General features: G+C 25.6%; 1 protein-coding gene across 11 annotated transcripts in view; it reads right to left on the bottom strand.

Moving 5' to 3' along the window:
* LOC129962641 (disks large 1 tumor suppressor protein-like) overlaps positions 1-17,999 on the bottom strand; it is a 402,450-nt gene extending 384,451 nt beyond the window's left edge. For 6 of the 11 annotated variants that reach the window (XM_056076505.1, XM_056076514.1, XM_056076510.1 and 3 more), the window contains exons 1-4: positions 17,611-17,999; positions 15,453-15,554; positions 13,201-13,332; positions 10,546-10,679 (exon numbers count right to left, since the gene is read on the bottom strand). In XM_056076505.1, coding sequence (XP_055932480.1) covers positions 10,546-10,679; positions 13,201-13,332; positions 15,453-15,489 — 303 coding nt within the window. In that variant the 5' untranslated portion in view covers positions 15,490-15,554; positions 17,611-17,999. The remainder of the gene's footprint in view (positions 1-10,545; positions 10,680-13,200; positions 13,333-15,452; positions 15,555-17,610) is intronic. The other 5 variants (XM_056076511.1, XM_056076509.1, XM_056076506.1 and 2 more) reach the window with 4 other exon arrangements.
* Positions 18,000-18,334: the final 335 nt, after the last annotated feature.

Below are 18,334 nucleotides of genomic sequence, written 5' to 3'. Positions count from 1 at the left end.
CGTAACTATATATTAAATGTAACTGAATTTCTCAGTCAAACTTTCTTAATTTTCAACCAGTAATCGAATTAATTAAAATGGAACACCAAATCTTTTCTTTCAATCTATTTTGAAGTAAATATTTTTTTTTTTTCAGATGCTTAGTTTAATCTTATTTGTTCCACATAGTATAGATTAAAATTTATTATTTGGTCAAACTGTAGCACCTCTTGAAAAAGTCTTTTCAACAGCACACTATATGAAGCATTAATTTGTTTGCCATTCATTCTGCTCCCTTATACTTACTTCTATAGGCAGCTTATACGTGAAACTTCTAAACCAAAAAAAATACATATATAATAAAGAAAAATAATGAAGTTAATTATAACACTTTTGGTCATATTTTTATCTTAGGATTTTTAACGCAATAAAATTTTGACACTCTTAATATTTTATAAAAGCATAAATATGTCTTGGAGTTGCATGATCTTTATTCCAGTTTGTAATCTTTGTTACACAGTCAACAGGTCTCAATAACAAATAACGACGTTCACTAACAAGAAGACACGGAAGATGAATACACAGCCGAAACATACAAAAGCAATACACAGCAGCATACTTAGAAGAAACACCAGCCCACAAATAGTAATTGGTAGTAAACAACAATCACAACACAAAAAGCGCCCAGAAAGAACTCAGTGGGAGGAGGGAATCAATGTAGCTATTCACTAAGTTCAAGCACTTTCTATTCTCCACTGTCTCCTCGCTTTAGCTGTACAAAACTGCCGACTCAATACTATACGACTGGCTACTCCACACACGACTCAGCTGCTTCACTATTTGTCTCCAATATTCGGTGTAAAGCTCATCTCTCAATCCACTAATTACTTGAGCTTCAGACAACGCTTGCGCGTCACTGGATTGATCCAAACTAATTCGTCGCTGACTATCTATACGATTCACAATATGACTCTATATGACTGATTACGGCTTGGACTGCAGGCCTATAATAGCTTCCAGAGCAGGGCAGAAACGGTTCTCGAAGAATCAAGCATAACTCCCCTCCTATTGCTTCTATCGCCAAAACTCTTGAAGATTCTCGCAATATCCATTTTCGCCATAATCGCCAAATTCATCGCCAAGCTGGAGGTTATTGATGCAGCATCCGAACAGCATTAAATCGAGTTAATCGTTAAACTATCTTTTCTACGATGGAAATAATTGTGCTGGGAGGCAACATTAACAGCATCGTAATTACCGGTAATAATTTCGTAAACTATCAATCCATTCAACTATCAGTTCGATACCTTTTACTTTATTTTAAAATTCAAAACACAATACATTCAACAACTAAACTTTATTTTAGCCAAGGACTTGATCACATGCATACAAACAAATATATTTAATTTTTTTCATAAAGTGGAGTATTAGTACGACTCCCAAATAAACAAAATTCTTAAAAAATCTGCATATTTTTTTTAAATATCTTCAATTGATTATTTTTAAAGAGTAACAAAATCTTGAAGTTCCAAAAATCACATGAAAATTAGATAAATTCTGAAAAAAAAATGAAATATTTGTATACGATTTAAAATATTTCCAATACAAAGTCGTATCACAAAACGTTTCAGAAATTTTTGTTTATCTTTTTATAGAGAGACAGTTTTCAAAACATATAGAATTTCTTCCATATTTCAATTCATTTTTAAGTTGCAACGCCTTTTTTTTAATTGAATATGTACATTTCGCAACATTATCTATAAAACAGTTCTATCACACTGTAGATTTTAAATGGTACTTAGCGTTGTTCATTGTGACAAACATATATTAAAGTTTTCAAGAACTGCTATGTGAAGATGTGCATTAAAACCAACCCAAATACAGTAATCACTTCTATATCGACAAGATATTGATTAAAAAAATGTTTGTGGGAAGAAATTGTTTAAATTCAAAAATTAAAGATAGAATGGTACACTTTATTTACAGATTAAGTACTTCTTTCAGTTGTATAGTTTCGTTAATCGGTGTGAATTTTATTCAATGCTTATAAGCTAAATCTATAGATTTAAAAACAGAAAAAGAAACACTACTTCATAAGCTTGAATATCTCGGTTTTTCAGTATATAATTAATCATCCCTACGTATGTATTTTTATATCGACAACATTTAGTCTCATTAAACATTGTTCATTTCTAAGATATCAAAAAAATTTAGAAAGCTTTTCATTTGAATTGCATCAAGTAATTTGCACTGTAAGAAAAAATGAGAAGCAAATAGTACACACAGCAAAAACATGCATTTTAATCTAATCTACTGATAAGCACAATTGGACGCAGCTATTTAATCAGGAATTAATTATCATTTCATGAATTTTGAGTACATAATTTAATTGTACTTAAGAATGTGTAGTTAGTTTTATACAAAACTCAGATAATTCACAATGAACAACAGACCTGTGTAGTAATTATTTTTTGGAAATAAAATATCATTTGAATTCTTTTTCTCTATAATAGTTTACAAAAAATAATTGTATCTCAAAATAGTATTTGTTTCCTAATTACATAACTGCGACCAATTATCAACTGCCAAAGTTGCAGCAAAACATGCAAATGGAAAAAGCTCGTTGAATTATTTTAAAATGCAGCAACATTTTATGTCCATGTTATGTTTACATTTTATGTAAATTAATCTGTCCATGTGTTTATCTAGCACATTTAAAAAATTAAGGTGTAAAAAACTTTTATAATATACATAATAAATACGTTATTAATATGTTACTGTAATACGGATTTATACTAATAATAATCAGTGGCATAACTACATAGTGAGGGGCATGGTTGTATCCAGTTTTCAACAATAGTGAATAACACTGTAGTAATGTCTATGCACTTACGTAATTGTAACACTTCCGTTTAAAACACTCTAAGGCTGTGGATGTCTAGCATTTAGTGAACCTACAAAACTATAGCTATGCATTTTTTAAAAGCAGTAGCATATCAATCTATGCTTACTGATAAAGATACCTGTTATTGATAAATGATCTGTTCAAATCTTCAACAGAAATTCTGTATCTTGCTAAATAAATTCAACGTCTATAATTAATTCAACTCGTGTTCTATATTTTTTTAAGAGACATTTTTACATACCCAATAGTAGCTTTTTAATTTGAATACCTTTAAACTGTATCTCAAACTTGCATTTCATCAAATTTTATAAAAATGCGAATAAATTTGAAAAATTTCACAGTGCATATACATCCTTAAAGCAACACCATATAAAGAATTTCAACTTGTATGTTAAAAAAAAGAATATGACAATTTACAAAACAGACAAAACATAATATAAAATAATAATCCAGTTCATTTATTCATATTTGATATTTTTAATTTACATATTTATGAATAAATTCAATGATTTAAAATTTCATTTTTACCTTAATACAGAAAATTTTCAACAACCATAATATGAAAAATACTTTGCAAAACTCATATTTGAATTTTTAATGTAATAATTTAAAATTTTCAATTAAACATCTATGTTATCAGATTTGGTACTTTATAAAATTGAAAATTTTGATATTATCTATACTACAAAGAAAGTATATGATACATTTCTACCATTTTTGCAGATGTTATCTGAATGTTCAACATATTTAGATAGATAATGTGTTGAAAATTTGTCATGCATCTTTTTGCAGTGACAGCTAATATTGTCATTTAAATGCTACTTTGTTTCTTTATACCACTTAGAAAGAACTTTCCACATGTCTGTTTCCAGTCACATATATCAAATTTAATAGGTATAGATTGGTATTTTCTAAATCCCAATACACTTGTCTCATGAAAAATATGACAGTACAGACGAATGTTATAATTTTTTTTTTTCATTTCTGTTTGCAACTTTAAGAAGTGTACATTGTGCTTCCAAATATACCTAAACACATCATTTAGTTAAAAATCTGGAGCATAAAATTTACGTCGATAAATTGAACTTTTTACATATCAAAACTTCTACATATGAAGTTAAATACTGATTTAGACTTAAAATACCTATGTTGATATTTTCATACTCCTGCTGCAGTTGTACAAATTGTTACATTAGTGTTGAATGAATGCTATACTAATTTTGTAGCAAGAATTTTTTCTAGCATATAAAGGTTCTAGGGATATAAATTTCACAATTTAAAAAATTATTGGAAAAGCTTTATAAAAATTGTCAATTTAATAACCTCTTTTTCAAGAATGTACATGAATTTAAGCTATTATTAATCATACATAAATTCATTTTTAAAGTAAGGCGTTTTTTAATAGCTGTGAATTATTTGCCCTTTGCAAAATGCAAAACAGTTACAGGCACACTTTGCTACAAAGCTATAACAAGGTCATTCTTTTCCCTTTGATTATTTGAAAATATCAGATTCATATCTAATGCCAAATAACTGGAATTTAGATCAATTTCACTGTAGAGTTTGTATGCAGATAGCATATATATTCACCACAAGTATAATTTTTAAAAAATTGTTTCTTTAATTGATTGCACTACACAAATGAAAATAAGCATAATATTTTTGATAAACTCTAATGATAGTATAGAATTTCAATAACATATGTAATTCTACTCAAATAATGAATAATTATGACAAATACACCAATAGGTTTCAGATATACATTTAATTTCTAGGAAACTGTTAGACTGGTCAAAAATAATAGAAAAAAATCAGTAATGGTGAAATCAGAATAAAATAATTCAATGCAATAAGGGTATAAAATAAGATGTTTCCATAATCATTATAAAAACTTGTCTGAATATCTGATTCCAGCGAACTAAAATGCTTCAAAGTACACTCAAAACTCACTCATGTTTCCATAATCATTAAAAAAAACTTGTCTGAATATCTGATTCCAGCGAACTAAAATGCTTCAAAGTACACTCAAAAATCTTAGTATCCATGTTCCAATTTGCCAGTAATCTGTATAATGTTCTGCATTTTTAAAAAATTGATAACAAAAAAATTAATACAATTCACATTACATTAATCTTTCTCTGAATATTTGATTTCCATTAGTAATATTTAATTTGAAGATTAAATTTATGGTTTAAAAATTTAAAATAATAATTCCCTTTTGACAATTTATTATAGCAGTTCTACTATTTTATAGTTAAAGAGGCAATGAACAATTAAAATCAGAGATAAAGTTTTCAGAAATGAATTTAAAAGGGATAAATAACTCAAAAAAAGGTTCATAATCAATTAACTATGTGAATGATGTTTCCAACATCTTTAAAAAAGAAAAACGGGGTTATAATAAAATCAAAAATCAACTATTAAATGAAACCAACACAAAGAATCATGCAGGGATTAACAAAACAATATTTATTTCTAAAGCTAGCTGAATATAAAGCAACACAGTCTTCAGAGAAGCCACAGTGGGTGGAGCTACTCTCACAGCACAGCTACTTGAAAAAAGAAAAAATGAAGCGTATAATATGGAAGCACAATTGCATGCCAAAACATATTAAATAATAAAGCAAATTAGAATAAGCTCAAGGAGGCATTTAAGAAATTTAATATGTATAAACTTATGGCAACTTAAATAAAGATAAACCATATCAATGCATAGTACAGAATGAATGACCTTAAAACACAGCTGCAGAAATATTATTTACATAATACATATTAAACTCCCTTCAAATAATTCAAAAATTCTTAAGATAAATAAATTATAGATAATCTCATATCCATTACAGACTTAATCAATACTCAGTATTTCTAAAAAGTAATATTGTATCAGATGTCATTATAAATACAACACTCCTAGGAATCAAGAGTAAAATGTGATGAAAAAAAATCAAAGGACAATATAAAAGTTTTTATTTTCAAAACTATTTTCATGCTGTTAAATTTTCATATTCCATTTACAACAAAAACAGAGTGAATATGCTTCAAATGTCATACATACATCAAAAATCTTTCCAACAAAAAGTTCATTGAACTTAAGAAATTTAATCAAAACATAGCATAAATAAAAATTTTGCTTTAAAGTCTTTATTTTTTTAAGCTGACAATATTTTTCAGCTTTACTCTTTTCAAAATCATTAATAATTCATAACTAGTGGGGGGGGATGTATAAAAGTGCAAATATTTTTGTATGCATAAACAAAGATTTTCAATTTTATGGATGAAATCAGAGCTATGAGTTGGTATACACATTTAATAATTTAAAAAAAATCACTAATCTGGAATATGTATATAATGAAGCAACATAAACTAAACACATAAGTTACTTTTTTTAAAAGTCAAAAACTTCTGAACACATCAAATATTTTCTTAGATACTAAAAAGTAAAATTTACTATGTGAGATGATTTTTCATAGATAATAATTAACTTAGATCTTGAGATAAAATATTAAATATTTTAGTTAACTTGAAGAAGCTTCAAATTGAGCAAACCAGAATCTATTTCAGATTCTCCTTCAAATAACTAAATTTCTTAAAATTTAATACATCATCTCATTAAGTCAAGTGTCACAACAAATATCTACATAGGTAAGGTATCACAGTATGAAGTGAAAATTTTTAAACAATCTAAAGACAACTAATAAAAGTTCAATGAAATTTCCAAACCCTTAAAATTTGATTTACAGGATTATAAAAAAAATATTACTTACTGTATGTAATTTAAATCGTTTTTAATATTTATGCTTAATACTTATTTCAAAAGAAGCACATTGCATAATAATCTGTTTCATTAAACAATATCACCAAACAAAACAAAAAGTCAATATGTTTATTTTAATCAAAAAATCATTTTTATTCATTTTAGCAAAATGACACATTTGATTTTATAAAAGAATATATGTTGTGCAATGTCAAGAAATGTATTATTCTTATCTGAACCAAACAAGCGAACTAAAATAATATGGCTAGCTGAAAGAACCAATCTTGAGATTGAGGTTACGTTTTTTTTGTGTAATCTTTACAACCACCTTTTTATTGAGAATTTTGAACTAAAATTCAAACTAGTAGCATAATTGGTTTCATGAATATTTAAAGGCATGTTATCCCATAATTCAGTTTACATGAAAAACTTAAGAAGGCATCATTGCTACATATTCATAGAAGCAATAAAGGCACGATTCCATTTCAAGAATCAATATCTTTTCAATTTTTGACTTAATAGCTAAAAATAAAGCGGCACATGAAAATAAACAACTATTTTTCATTTACTAATAAAAATGTAAATTTTTGCAGCACATATACTTTAATTTAGAGAATGCCAAAACAAGAATCAATTACTATACAGTGAAAAAAATCTGCAATTAAAAATCTCTTATAGAATGGTCTTGATAAATCGTTAAGAATATAAATAATTCAGTTTTACTGGGAAATGCTTCATAAAACTATGAAAGATTTCTAAAGAGCTTTTGAAGTATAATTCAACTTTTTAAAGTTTTCTAGATTGTCTAGTTTTGAATAGAGAAGAGTAATAAGAAGTTCAGAATTAAATTTAAGTGACTTACACAAATTGCTAAGCAATACAACTAATAATAAAAAAGTCTTCATCTTATAGAAGTTATTAGAACTCTTCAGCTGAACAGTTGCAACTATTTAATTGAAGTTAAATTATTGAAACTTCATTTGTGCTTCATAAACAATTAAAATAAAATATAAAGAGAGATTATTCAGTTTGCTGTTCATTCGATCTCAATAGATTTAAAACATTAAGTAAATCATTTAACATTAAGTAATTTGATTTAAAAAGTCATGCACAAAAATTTGAGTCTGTTAAAAATCAATCAAAATCTTTCTCATCCTAAAACTTAATAATTCTGACTTTAAATTTACTTAGCTTTGGACTAATTAACCTGTTATTTTGATGATATCAAAAAAATTGGCACATAGTCCTACAATAGCATATGCCATTATTATGCATTTTTAGATTGCAAGTGAAAAATTATAATAGTGAATAAATTGCATTAATTTATATCAAAGACACAATACATGAACTAAATATCATGCAATTCTAGTTGCAGAACTAAAATGAAACCAAAATAATTTTATAGCTTAGATGATAACTAAACTTTGAAACACTCCTTTTTGTAACATCGTATTAAACAGTAACCAAATGAAGCATGCAAAAACAAAATAACTAGTAACTTCAATACAATTGGTTTGTCTTTTTAAATGAGTTGCACAATCACTGATAGTATTTCATATAACTGTTCCAAAATTTCTCATAAAATACTCAAAGGCCTTCAAGAGTCAAATTCAGCAACTTTGAATCATCTGTTGTTTTCTATCAGTAGTGATCAGATCTTGCTTAACAAACATAATTCCTTCTTGAATCTTACTTGTAATGTGAAACACCTCTTTCCATAAGAATCAATGTAAAATACAATAATATTTTCCATTCCAAAAAAAATTATAACAATATAATTTATTATTTATAACTGCATACTTTTTTTATAAGAAAATTGTCTAAAGATAGTTGCCTTTAGCTACGCTTCAAAATGTAATGACAATGGAACACAGCATTATCGTTAAATGAATTTTTAATGCACTTAGCTACTGTCTTATCAGGAGGATGCTTCTCAACATAAGATGCAATAATTTTTCATGCTTTCTGCATCTCCCTTATTTCATTGGAAAATTATAGTTCTGTTGCATCTATTGTTTCTTCTTAAAAATCTCCTCAGTAGCTTTTTACTGTGGAACAGAATACAGAAACATAAACTTTTCAGTATTTCTGGCTATGTTCTTCTATCAGTTCATTGATGTCATCACTATCCACCTCTAGCCCCATCATTTTGACCAAAGACAAAATCACATTGAATAAGACTCCACAGACACCTGCTCACATCTCTTGGAGCTACATTTGACAGTGCTATCCAGCCAAAACTTATTCCATGTAAATATAAGAATTCTCATTAAACAAGTGCTCAACACAGACTCATTTTGTGAAACAGCACTTATTAAGAGAGTCACTTTTTTACATTTTGTTTTGCTCATTATGTGAATCGCTCATTATACGATGTGCTTGTTAAGCGAGGTTTGAATTATACTAAAGTATAAAGTATAGTGCTAGATTTAACAAATTAATGCTAGTGATATACATTTTATGGAAATGTGTTATAGGATAAATTGTGATACCAAAGTATTTTAATAACAGAGTAAGATATGATAATTCTTTCTGCTGTTATAACTACTGTTTTGTGTTGTACACAAAGGTTAATAGTGTTATTGTAATGAAAAATAAGCAAGCATCTTCCTAATGTGCTATTAAAAGTGAGAGTTGACTATTTTTGAATTAATTGAAGCAACTGCAAGCCTATAATATTTTTAATTATTAGTAAGAGTAAAATGTTGAAAAGAGTATATAAAAAAGTCAATTCATTATAATTCACTATAAATTCTGCATATTCTTTAATAGCCATACACAAAGTTGAATTATTAAAGAAACCAAGGTGAAAGACTCAAAATAATTCAGCTGGATAATGGATAAATTGAAGAATTTAGCATAATTTGATATATGAAATTTCTGACACTTCAAATTGATGTTTAAATGTATATAAACTGTGTCTGAGGGTTCAGTGTGTCCCAATAAGGGTGTCTTCATTGGATCATTTAGATATTTTTTTATCAGTAAAAAAAAATTTATTTTAATGACATTTTTAAAAATGTTGTTTTGAAATCCTAAATGTGTAAATGTAACAATTTTAAAATCATTGAAATATATTTGCAAAAATAAATATTGTATACATGCATTTAAAAAGTAATCCTGCATTTCTCAGTAATAAATTTCAAAAACAATTGTTCTATTTGAAAACAATTGAATTCTATTTAAATTCATTTGTACTGGAATACAACATTAATCAAGATTTGAACCTTAAGCATATCATATAAAAATTTATACTCATATACACAATAAAAATGTTTAGTTCTTTTCAAATAAGTGCACATGCATAATTCCTTTATGAAATTTTTAATTTTTAAAAGAACAAAATTACAATATAAAAATAGCAGAAGTAAGAGGTTTAATTATGTATAAACTAATTTCACAAAAAATCATGCATTCTAACCAAAATGAACAAAATACTATTTTAATGTATTACTTCTTTTTTCATGTTTATTCCCTTATTAAGCGATTCATTGCTAGTATAAATTTATAATTTGCATTTTTTATTGTTTTAAAATTAATTTGAATTTATCTTTAATTATATCACATAGTTTTTTACTTAATTGGAAATACACAAAATTTACATTCAAAATTGAAGTTATTTTTTTAAATATTTTTATACATAAATCAATTGATTGTGTTTTTTCTTTGATACTTTATCTTATGCCAAGTATATCAGCAAAGTATCTCAACATCAAGAAGTATTTTTATAATGAAATAAAATAATCTTATTCAAAATAGATAAAAACAATAAATTAAAAACAATCTATAGATGTAATTTTTCTTAACTCAGATTATTTTGTATAATTAAGAATATAAAACTAAAATAAAAAGGAATGAGAAGGATTCTAATCTACAGAAGAAGAAGTAAAACAAAAAGCAGACTCACTTCACTGAGATAACTAAGGCCAGACAGCGGGGGACTGTTTTCCCACTTGCATGCAATCTGAAGCGTTTCAGCAGTTTTCTGCTGAATGCTCTTGGATTCATCGAGCAGTGTGATTTCATAGAATTCTTGAATATCTAAAATCAAACAGAATGAAATTTCACTTCAAAACAATTAGCAGATAAAAATAATTAATCTTTTATTTTCAGAACTATATTTTGTTGCATAAATCATAAAAGAAAATTTAATATTTATTTCATAAAAAATTTAAAATTTAAATATTTGAATTATATTTGATGTCTTCTTAAAATATTCCTAAATGCTTCTATTTTATTTTATAAATAGAGACAAGTTTTATAAATCAATGATATAATATAATAATAACTAGAATAAAATATCTGTGATTCTTAAATTATTTAAATCATGAACTATAAAAAATTGGACTAATTTTTTCTCTATAAAATTTATTGTACCTATAATCAGAAGAAAGGGAAAAATTAGTTTTGTTAATAAGAACATGGGAATTATTTCATATATTTTGAATATAATAGAAATTGAATTCAAATGTATTTTAAAGATTAAATTATTTAATTTATCATGTGAGCATAACCATATACAGTGCAAAGTATTTGTTGCATCAAATTTCTAAATAGTAACAAACTTACTATTTTAATTTGAATTTCTACTAGAAATTTATTAAAAACTTAACATTAGTTAACTATGTTAATGTATTCCAAATATCATGTGCAAAACACTTTGACAAATTTCTTGCAACATTGAAAATTGGAAGAAAAATTTGAGAAAAATCCCATTAAAAATCGACTAACAACCAATTAAAACAAAAAACAAATTTAAAAGCAAAATTTTAAAGGTAATTTATTTTTCTCAGTTATTTAAACAGGACTAAATTATCGATAAATATTCATCAGAATTTTATTACTTTTCTGTAATTAAAACCAACATTAAATATGCATAATTTATATTAAAAGAAAAAGCACACTTGTTTAAATCATATATGTACATCTAGGTTCTTATACTGCTTGATAATTGAAAGGACTTGAGAAATAAAGCAAAGATTAATAATATAGCAGAAGTGTAGTAAGACAATCTCCTTTTCTGCAAAAGACGATTGATAACAGTGAAAAAGAGAATTGTCTTTATACAAGTTAATGGACTACTATTGATTTTATACTTCACTTCTGATTTAACAGAGATCAAGATTTAAAATATATAGATTTTATATTATTAAAAAATCATTAGCTTCATTTAATTTTATTAACATTACTTTTAACTTACCATTTCTATATCTTTTATATAGAGAGTCAAAATAAAGGTGTAATATTTCTATTAGACACAGAAAATGCACTTCTATCTAGGTACTGAATGTCAATATTGTATAGTGTGGTTTTAAAAGCTAATTTAACAAGAAAATGATTCGATAAATCAAAAATTTTAATATTTTTCTTTTTTTACTCAAGTAGATAATACTAATTTCAAGAAGAAGATCATTGTTTGTTTCTAAATTTTTTTTTAGTATATTAGATTTATTTAGTAGATGACTAAAATATGCATCAATTTGTAATGAATAGACTATAAAGGAAAACATTCAGCATGAAAAATGCAATGCAATAAATAATGATACAAAGTAATCGAATATGCTATAAAACTAATGAAAATACAGTATTTTTTAAACCAAAAAAGTGTATTTCGAGCAATGCTTTATACCAATAACATTACTGTTCACCAATAAACAGAATAATCAAATTTACCAGTACCAAAAAATAGCAGTAAAAACATTAATCCGGATTGTTGAATTTTAGTAACAAAAAAGCATATTTATATTATCTTCAATGGATCGTGCTTATATTCAAATGCTCACAACATATTTTCAATTTTGTGACTATAATAGGCAAGTATCTCATGCAACATTTTCATTTTAAAAGTGAAAAATAAACAGGAAAAATTGCCAGATGCATTATGAATATTTTAAAAATACATTTTTAATAACAATACATTAAACTTTTATCCATCCAAAAACAAGCAATTTCTTGCTGTAAATATTAATAATTAATTATGGTAAAAATTAAAAAAGAATAAACAAAATATCTAAATACTAATAAAAGCAAATATCAATAAAAATGTTCCAGAATCTACATGAAACAAGGGAAATTCAATAAAATTGGTGTAAATTCAACTCATTAACATTTCAAAAAAATTATGTTTTTATAAAACAATATATTACACTTGTTGGTTTGCTTTTTTTGGGGAGGGGGAGGGATCATAAATTTAGTAGATTTTTACTTTTATTATATATATATATATATTTGAAATTTTAAATAAATAATCTTGTCTTAAAGAATTTTAAGACAAACGGATATAATCAAAGCTTATTTCTGATTAGACTTATCTCTCAATCAGCTTCAACACTTTATAATACTTGATTTTTAAAAACAATACAAATAAATCTGCAAATTCAGTTCCAAAATAATTTGCAGGTTATTGGTATATTAAAACACTATATTATGATAACAATTAATTCAATAAATAAATGTTAAGCTAGATACTTATGATACTTGATATAGTGTTACTTTGTGTAAAATAAAGATATAAAAGAACTCTAGGATAAAAAAAAAATAAAGCTTAAAAAAATTTATTCACCAAGGAGTGCTTGAAATAATCTGCACTTGAATATTTTAATAACTCGCTCAATTGCATTTCTTAGTTGCTTGTCTTGCGGCCGCGTAAGTTTACAATGGTAATCTTCTAAAAGCTCTAGAGCTCTGTGAGCCTCTGAAAAAAAAGATAACGTACATAAAATTTGAAAGTGTTTACAAGAACATGTATTACATAACTGCATTATACTGTAATGAAAATATGTAAAATAAATTAGTTTTAATCATATACTTTTTATTTATATAACTTAAATGATGTATCTATGACAGTGTAAAACATTATTAAACAAACAACAGAATGAGTTTGAACTTAATTATTTTCATATACTTCGTAGATTAATTTTTAAAAAGAATTACAGAACACAAATAAAATTAGATCAAGAACTCAGTATTAGTTTTTGAAAAACTCATCAAATATAGTCATAAAGGATTTTACAAATAAATTTATATCAATATCAATAAAATCTTTGAAAGCAGTCACTGAAAGTTTCTTGAAAGCATCCATCAAAGAAATGTTTCTTGCTCCATTTAAAATAATGACATTTTATAAAGCAAATATAAAAGACATGTTTATCAACACTTAAGTTTACAAGTGCAATAAGAGAATGCTAAATTCAGAATAACATGAATAGCACTACAGAGAATTTAATTCATTTGCAATACTACTTTGGTGATATAATTAGAAATAAAAATGGACAATTCTCAATTAACTCTGCAGCAGTTGAAATATAAGCCAAATGAAATGCAGACATTTATGATAAAATCTAATTTTTCACTTGTTGTACTTTGTTCACTTACACGTATTTTGGCAATTGTCGTTAATAAAAAAGTCATATTTTGTTCTAACAATTATGCAAAACAACAAAATATTATTCTTTCTACAAATGAACCAGAAGAAGTTACTACTAAAGAAATGATAAATAATAAAGAAAATACTTTATTTTAGAAATTTTTACTTGTCCAGTAAAATAGCCTTTCATAATCCTTAAAACACACAGATATTTAATTGTTATCCATCCATAATACAACAAACATTATGCAAAACAACAAATTAATGAAAAAAGATAAACATATTTTTATTTTTGTACATCATTTTGCCATCAAAATAAAAAGTCTACTTTCTTGCATTGTCAATGGAAAGCTTACAGAACATTCAAATTGCTGATGAATAGTAATTTTCATCATGAAACACAAAAAGGTCCCACATAATTACACAAATTTTCATAATATGTTAAAAATGTATGCACGTAACATATTGACAAAACATGGAGGCACAATATTGTCCTGTCATTAAATTGGCACTTCTTTGTTTCTGCCACAAGTTCTTATGATGGCTCTAATAAATATGTTGCTATTTGTTTGTATTGTGTTTATTGATGCAAGGACCATATATGGCCATGCTGTGCCAAGCAAATGGTAGGGTTATAAGAACATACGATTAAAATAAAGTAAAATCAAGCAGCACAAGATAAAAATGCATAAAATATGATAATGCCAAAGGAGAGATAAAAAGTTTTGAAATTTCAGTTCATAAAAAATAAAATAATACAAAAACAGGAGAAAGCAAGAACAATGATGAAATGTATTAAAAATTAAACATATTTTTTTTCTATATGTGAATATAGAGGTGAATAGCTTTTAAAAAGTTAAAAATATTTGGGTGGTAATTCTCACCCACCAAGTCTGCTAAAGTTAAAGACAGTGAATGGAAGAAATGTATACGATGAGAATTAAAAGCAGGGCACTCGACCAAAATGTGATATACTGTAAAATCCAGTTGACAAGTGGGACACATTGCTGCTTTTTCACCTAGAATTAAATGCCTGTGAGAATAAATAAGTTGTAGTACTTTATGTTTAAAAAAATTCAAAATCAGTGAACATTTGCAAATATGTTCTCAAGTCTAATCTAATTTTTTTTTCCAATTTTTTTTAAAATGAAAATAAATTAATGGCATATCACACTCATATAAAAAGAAATCTATAAAAATACAGGAACATTTTTTTGCATAAACTAGGTGCATTATTATAAATGAATTTTAATGGCTTTTCATTTGTTGATTTTAAGTGGGTTCATTTAACTAATACAGGTATATTTAATATTGCTGCATTTATTTCATGAATAACTTCATTCAATCAAATTCCAGGTAATTTTAAACCCAAACAATTCTGGATATTTTACTGGAAAGCAATTATTAAATACAATAAGAAATATATTTACAAAATAAATTAATATTACCTTGGTCATTGAGACGTGGAATTGATCTCACATCCATAATTATATTTCAAATTCATCCCCTCAAGCAAACTAATAAGGAAACACAGATATCACACCTATAACCTGAAAATATATATGCTACATTATCAAAACAACAAGGTACACATAAGCAAGAATATAAAAATATGTGCATGCTTTTTAAAAAATTAATATATTTAATAAACATAACCTATAATTTCATGAAAAATTTTCTATGGGAGATTATATATATATTTATTTAAAGAACAGTGGACAAAATATATATCTTAAAACAAATATAGCTTAAATCTTTTGCCACATTAAGTTCTTCAGATTTTAGTACATGAATGTTTTTCTGCTTTTTAAATTTATTTATGAACATTATATAAATTAAATTATTAAAACTGTATATTTATAATAAAATCATTAGGAGTAACTCTTTTTAAAAATACTTATATAAGCAATAATCTTTTTAATGACATTCAAAACTTTTTTTTATTTTTTATTTACTTGTTTATTTAAGTTAAATTCATTTTCCAGTAGACTAATATACAAAATAACTATGCTCCCTTAAGATAATATGTAGAATCTGTACTTTCATTAAAGCAACTTATTCAAAAGATTAAAAAGATTAAGATAAAGAATAAATATTAAATAAACATTAAGAATAATATCATCTTAAATTATATAACAAGGCAGGTGAATAATACTAATAGAAATTTAAACCTTACACATTATAGTCTATAATAAGCAAATAACTGCATCATGTGATGTTATTAAGGAAATTTTTTTATATAAAAATTATCAATAAATGATGCATTGCTTTTGGAATAAGTAGTATAATAATATATAAAATAACAGATTTAAAGAAGGACTCTTTTATTCATTTAGAAAAAAATAATTCATTTCAATATACAAATTAATTTTCTATCAATGCTGTCAATATTAAAACTTATCATTAAATGTTTGCAGCATTCAGAAAAATTTCCATATAAATTCATGTATAAATCATTCTTATTGCAATTCTATAGCCAGGAATCAAGAAAAGTACTATGCATATAAAATAAATTCATACAATAATAAAAATAAAAGAGAGATACTAGAGATTATTTTTATAAATTTTTAATTATTCACAGCAAAAATTTTATTGACAGAATATTCATAATACTTTTATCACAGGAACATAAAATGAAAATCATCACAGCAATATCTCTAAAAAATCATGTATAAAATGCATCAGCTCACCAACATATTTCACAGGGATAAATTAAACAACTTTAAATAATTAAGGTGTTCCTTTTTTTTCTAAGGATAAGTGAAACTACAAAATAATTTTTTAGATGAAACAGACTTTTGAGTTTGTAATAATTTTTTTATAAGATGTTATAAATGGATTAATATAGATAATTAAGACGTACAGCTTGATAAATTAAACTGAAGCAAATAAACTATTTATCACTAAAATACAAAACTTATGGAAAATATACAAAATATTAAAAAGAAATTTCTTAATAATAATGGGGAATATCTTCTATATACGGAAGAAATAGGTAATTAGACATTATAGTATATTTTCTATGAACTAGAAACTCAGCTAAATATGGCACAATTTAAAATTAATAACCATCCATTAAAGTTAAAAATATTTATATTTTCAAGGCCAAATTTTTATATAGAAAATTAAAAATCAAACTTAAGCAGACCAATTAAATCAAAAATTTCAGATGCAGCAAGGAAATTGTTTAATGTTTACAAAATATATTTGAGCAATTTAAAAGTAGAAAACAGTTAGTTTCCTGCATATCATTATGATTTCATGATAAATAAATTTAAAATCCACCTTGTTCCAAAAATATAAATATCGTATATATTCTCATACTTCACTACTAAAAACTAAATTCATCATAGTTTTAAAGAAATAAACTAAATTCAATGTTCATACAAATAATTTTATACATATTTCGTGATAATATAGCAAGATTGAAACAGTGAGCAACACTTTTTCCAACATTCCAATGATTTTCATTAAATAATGCATAAGAAATTTTCGATAGTTTTATTTTATATATTGACATGTTTCACTGAAAAATTTGTAGGCTGAATTTCATTTTATTATTATAAAAGCGTTTAAATAAACTATTGCATATAGTTTTTCACTCACTTTTAAAAACTCACCGTTTTTCCATATATTTTACTTTTATTGCCAATGAAAACATGTGCATAGGATCCCATTCGATTACATGGGAAACGAGCCATTTAAAATTGGTAAATTTACTTTCTTAGGCTTAATAGCAAATAAAATGAAAGAATATTATATTAAACCAGGTTTATATTCTTCCATTATAGTCATAATTGTAGCGTAATGAAAATACCATCCCCATGCAGTTGCATTACCACTCAAAAGACAGAAACCAGATGAAGCACATCATTGAAAACAAGAGATGCGAGAATGCTTCGTTAAAATGATATGCAAGATCATCCAGATCCAAGGGATTTTTCAGAGGATGCGGATAAACACACCATCGCTCTCTCTGTTCCAACCGTAGGGATCATTCCATCATCAAAGTACGCAATGAATAACAGTATTAATTCAATCCTTCAGAAATAGTATTTTAGAAAGAAATAATCAACCGAAAAAAAGCTTTTAAAATTAATCTGTACATAACTCTCTTAAAATCTCTTGATTTCCATAAAGTTAATAGTATAATATTTCCAAATGACTTTAATTTTTATTGAAGAAAATATGGAAGTGATAGAAATCAAAGACGTCATTAAAATATAATAATAAAGCCAATATATTTAGTAGAAAAATGAAAAAAATTTCACTTTTGTCGTTTTTTCTTGCATTTCGAAATGGATGTACGATATTCAACTCAACTCAGCTC

The sequence above is a fragment of the Argiope bruennichi genome, chromosome 3, assembly GCF_947563725.1.
Source record: "Argiope bruennichi chromosome 3, qqArgBrue1.1, whole genome shotgun sequence".
In the NCBI taxonomy this organism is placed as follows: Eukaryota; Metazoa; Arthropoda; class Arachnida; order Araneae; family Araneidae; genus Argiope; species Argiope bruennichi.
The sequence above is the reverse complement of the archived record's forward strand: the minus strand, read 5'-3'. Positions and strand labels throughout refer to the sequence as shown.